This window comes from Strongylocentrotus purpuratus, unplaced genomic scaffold (genome assembly GCF_000002235.5).
Source record: "Strongylocentrotus purpuratus isolate Spur 01 unplaced genomic scaffold, Spur_5.0 spur5_scaffold_18, whole genome shotgun sequence".
Classification (NCBI taxonomy): domain Eukaryota; kingdom Metazoa; phylum Echinodermata; class Echinoidea; order Camarodonta; family Strongylocentrotidae; genus Strongylocentrotus; species Strongylocentrotus purpuratus.
In genome coordinates this window covers 20,677,287-20,682,753 of record NW_022145603.1, presented here as the reverse complement: position 1 = coordinate 20,682,753, position 5,467 = coordinate 20,677,287, and the positions used below count along the sequence as shown (strand labels likewise).

Here is a 5,467-nt window from a genome sequence, read left to right as displayed (position 1 = left end):
AATAACATTACAGTGGCATAGTTGCACAAAGCCACCCCTTACAATTTTATAGTCAAGATTAGGAACATTTTAGCTCAAATTCCTGCATCGAAGGATTTCTGCGAATAAAAATGTGCACCGTATTGGTATAAAAAGTACACTAATATGCAATTTTTGTCAAACAAATATGCAAACGTTAATTTATTTGTTCTATACGTTTCCTGTTGCAAAACAAATCCAGGAAAGATATCAGAGACTGGCTCCGTAAAATTAAAATATCTAGTTTTCCATTTTCACCCACAGACATTTTCTTTTGGAGTCGAGACTAGTGACAAAATAATTAACACTTTTGTGATGTATAGTAAACACTTTCCTTTTCGAAATAAATGCATAGAAAATTACCTAAGTTCATACAAATAAAGGTGGAAACTATTTAATTAGAAACAAGTGGAACGGGATAATGCAACAAGACAATGAAAGATGCTGAAATTTGAATTTGAAATTTGATAATATGGTTATCACTGTTATCTTCGCAATTTTCTGTACGCTACATTTTATAACGTACCACTCATTACAATGTTTTTATTATATTGATGTACATGTTCTTCACCAACTGCTCTAGTATGTACTTTGATTTGAAGCAATAGACTTAAAATTATTATTAAAAAACTGTCTAGAAGTAAATCAAGGACAACATCAATATCCTTTTGCATATCCCATGTCATGAATATGTTCCGACATATCTAAGTGCTTTATCATTTAGTAAGTTTTATTATACATTTTGAATTTCATAAGCGTGGTATTCATTCATTACAGTCAATTCCACCTGTTGTTCATACTCAACGTCGGTTGGGGATTTGAGGTTGATTTTTCGAAATCCTTTGTAATCATGTTAAATATGCATTGTTACCGAGGATAATCAAATTGAGAGCAATAAATACTTTTTGTAAAAACTGAAATAGGGGTTTCTATCTATGCCTCTTTCTTGAAGATGTTTCCATCCCTCGTTAATACATTTCATGATACCATTTCATTTTTCCCTTTTGTGTTAGGCACCCTTAATTTGCTAGTAATGATCATAGTTGCCATGGGAATCAAAGTATCATGTCTTCCAACACGAAAACTACTTAGTGCGTCGTCACAGACTTGCCCCCCTCCAGTGGCCTACGAGTTACGTCGTGATGTCCAACATATCATCGGCTTGACTAATATTCTTTTGGTAATTCTTCTTCTTCTACCTCTTCTTCTTATTATTATTGTTAATATTATTATTACTGTTGAAAAAAATAAAAGGGGCGCAATATAATTACAAAATGTTTGCCTCAAATAGAAAGCCTATATGTGTTTATTATAGCGAGCGTGGTGAGGCCTGTCGAATGCGTCGTGTATTAACGTCCATTTTTCCCTGCTTCATAGAGGCAGGCTATGTTACAGGGTAAAAGAATTCGTCCCTCGGATAGAACGTTAAACGGAGGCCCCGTTTTAATAGATTGAGAAATGTCACCATCTTTGCACGTTCTAGAAACTACTGTACTAATCGGTATTCGAGTACGGGGAAACCCCGGGTTAGTGGTCCACATGCACAACACCAATCAGTTATTCCGGGAGGAGAGACCCGAGGGTCACAATGATTTAGTTCGCTTTTGATAGCCCTACCTAGCACAGGTACCGCCGAATAGGTAACAAGATAAACTATTAAAAAAAAGTAAAAAATATTATGTTTTTACCTGTGTTTACATTGTTTGTATAACACCGATGGAAAGCAACATTTCTTGATTATATACCGACAATTAATTTTAATCTTGAGTCTTGAGATCATTTTTTTTTTTTTCTACACAGAGTAACTGGACTTGTTCTGTAGGTAGTAGTCTTATTTCAGACTATGGTATTTCCCCAACACCATCCGTACTGCCAGCCATTAGTGCAAGTGACTCGGTAAGTGTATTTGTTTAAATATTAAAAGTTAATTACCAAATCTGAAATTGATTTTAAACCCCCAACATCGAAACAAACAAACAAACAAAGAAGTAGTTCAATTACACTTCTTCATATTCTATTTTTATTAGAAGTTCGCTGATCAAATCAAAGGGCGCAAGCGTTTTCATTGTAAATAAGAAACATATGGAAACGTTTGCTTGGATTTGTACCTTAAAAGAAGTTTACCACAAACTAACTCCCACACAGTGTTGAGTGCCCACGAGGAACTGTCTTCATCAGGCAGGTAGTTCCATTATGTGAATGGGTAAAACTGTTTACAATAAACAACCAATCAAACCAAGCTTAATACCAGAAGAAAGCTAACGATTAGTATTTTCATTGGCCGCTCATCCCGAAGCCGTCTGACCACAATAGACTTGTTCGTAGTTAGCACATGAGTCAGATGACCCCAAATATCCACAAATCTTTTAAACATAGATAAATCCCACTTTGTGCCTTTTGAAATAACCATAGCTAAAGTCATGGAGGTGATTCTTTTGTTGCCCTCTTGAAAGGATTACTTCCACCTGTGTTCAATAAAATGCATCACAGGTGCATGCATGAATAATGATTACATACATTTCATTAGCATGTATCCAGTATAAGTCTCAGTGGGTTTTACAATTTTGTACCAAATTACAAACTGGTATATTGATTGAGGGAGGGCTTGCGAGACCGGCCGAAGTGCAATTAAAACTCGCTATTTTGCTCTTTTCCAACGCAAAAAGAGACGACAGTGTGCTGGATTACTATTTTTTCCGACAAAAAGTACAGAAAGAGTGCGATATTATTTGTTATATTATACTTTTGTTAAAGGTTACCCAAGTGGCTCTCTGGCACCTCTAAGCTGGAGAGAAACGCATTTTTTTTTTAGAAAACTTCACTTTTCATGCAAACTTGCTTATTTTTCTTTTCACGGAAGTCAGATATGAAAATAAGACCGGCTGAATTAAAAAAAAAACATTTTGCATTTATTTGTAATAAGAACTCCTACTCGTTTCGCCAGAGGTTAGTAGGATATTTGGAGTGTTCTATTTTGGGGGAAGGGTGTCATTTTTCGTTTTGTTACTTGGTTTTGATATACCTTCTTGCAATTCGGAGAAAGCTTACCCGTACCATGGACCTACTAAGAACTTAATCTTCAGCCTTAATAGGAATAGAAAAGTATTATAATAATATTTAATTTTTATATAGCGCTTAATACAAATGTCTCTAAGCGTTTTAAAAAGTATACTATTACCCCGGTCATTGGATTCAGTGCCTGCCCGCACACAATGTATGCAAAATCTCCACTCACTGGGGAGCATTCCAGCCAGGCGTTACATGACGCTCAAAAACGGTTTGACCAACAATGACGGTCGCATCCTACCGGGTACCCATTTAACACCTGGGTGGAGAGTAGCAATTGCAGGTCAATATCTTGCCAAAGGATATTAGTGCAGTATCGTGATTCGAACCCTCGACCTTCGCATCTTCAAATCAAGCGCCTTAAACCCATCGAATGGTCTTTGGTGATTAACTTTTGTTTCTATTTGTCTTATTTTCTGTGATCCTCTTCATAGGTGAGCTCCCTTGATAAGTTGAATAAAACTTTAGTTCATATACAGTACTACGAATCCGTCCTGCGCCTTGTTAAAAGCAGTTCTAATTTGGAAGAAGTCAGAGGGCAAAACTACACTACACTAGAAAGCAGATTTAGTCAGATGTCACGCAAAGTTCATACAACACTGAGCTCGTGCGAGGTGAGTTACAATTGAACAATCGAAAAAAAAAGTACAGGAAGCTACATTATTTTGTAGGCATTACCAGTGACAGACATTTAGCATGGAAATCACATTTCAAATCTGTTAATTACTGTATACCGAGAAAGGTCGGTATATCCTCTTTAAATTACGGCACTTTGTACCTAAATATATATTGATACTGTTGTATAAAGGTCTAATACAGCCACATATTACACATGGCATCGAGGTTTGGGGGAGAACTTGATATTATATGAATCACACTTGAATTGTTTATTTTATACTCAAAAGATGGCTACACGTGCTACAACTTTCAAGCCACATCGTACCAATACTATTGCACTGTTTCATGACCCCTAATTGCTGAATGTTTTCAAATTGCATACATTATATATTTGTACTTTTGTGTTTGATTTCATAAATGAACGATTACCTCATTCCTTAAAACATTATTGCAGTATGATACAACATAAATATTCCACGAAACAAAAGTCGGGTCGAAAATTTCATCTCCCCTTATTCAAAACAGACAAGGAAAGTTTTCTGTTTCGTATGTTGGGATTAACATATGGAATATTACGTTTCCTGATCTAAGAATGGAGAAATCAAAAACTTCCTTTCGTAAAACCGCAAATTATAACTTTGTAATTAAAGCAACAAGTCTGATTGTTTGGATTGTAATATTATACACAAATCTTATTTATAGGGATTGGAAACCCATCCTTATTTTACTTATGTTAGGCTTTAGAAAACGAGAGTCAGGCTCGACTAGCACATGTGCTAGTTCTGACTCTTTATTTTTAATAACATTTCAATGGTTTCCTTGGTTACAGTGTAATCTTCCTGCCTCTGGAGCCATGGTGACGGTCACATACGAACAAGGATCCGATCAAAATGGAAGGGACTGTTCCGTCCTAAACAACATCAAAGAGTCAATGGTTTGGCTTCAATCTTTTGTTTTTACCAGCGTCAGTGTTAGCAAAATAGCCGAATCCATTTGTTCATAGCATCTAAGGAAAATCCAACGTTAATAGACAACTGCTCTAAAAGAAAGCAGAAAATCAGAAAAGCAATCTGGTTAACGTTTTGAAGGAAACCGGAAAAAATAATAAGAAATCAAAGTTTGAAAGTTGTAATCACTCTAGGTATGGACACTGTAAATAAGCCGAGTCGGTCATGCCGCAGCGATGTGGCGTTGGACAATTTTCCTATAAGCTTCCACACACAAAACGATAAAAAGTATTTTCCAAAATTAATGAATCGGGATGCCTTTGTTTTTCTTAGATTTCTCTCAAACTTTCGACATTCTGTATTTGTCTCTCATTTTTCGGCTTCCTTATAGACCTTATAGAGCTTGGCTTGCACTCTAATTTTCGTACTCTTGTGCTTCACACGCAGTGGACATTTATTTATTTTATTACATGGCACATGCGTTAAAACAGTTTATCCTTTTTTTCTGAATACTCAGTAGATTAGTAATAACATGGTCCATGGTAATACATAACATCATCTGAGCAGCACAAAAACAGCATATCTGACCTTTCGATACTTCCTTACATGAATTGATGGCCAGCTGTCAAAATAAACACTTGCTACCTGAAGTCAATATCATTCTTTATTGCACGATATATTAGCCTTCTCGAGTGTTCAACACTCATTTCTAACCCATCAATCATAGTATTTTTAAAAAAACTTCTTTTCAATGAATTGAAAGATAGAAATTGTCTAGACAGACATATTGATGCAAGTGCGTTAGGTCGTAAACACTT

The 5,467-nt window shown here is 35.8% G+C and overlaps 1 protein-coding gene across 1 annotated transcript; it reads left to right on the top strand.

The window, feature by feature from the left end:
* Nucleotides 1-591: 591 nt before the first annotated feature.
* Nucleotides 592-5,067, top strand: LOC115925482. The gene is made up of 4 exons (XM_030989431.1): nt 592-1,198; nt 1,819-1,914; nt 3,519-3,698; nt 4,532-5,067. The coding sequence occupies exons 1-4, from the start codon at nt 971-973 to the stop codon at nt 4,703-4,705; spliced, it is 678 nt and encodes a 225-aa protein (XP_030845291.1). The 5' UTR covers nt 592-970; the 3' UTR covers nt 4,706-5,067.
* Nucleotides 5,068-5,467: the final 400 nt, after the last annotated feature.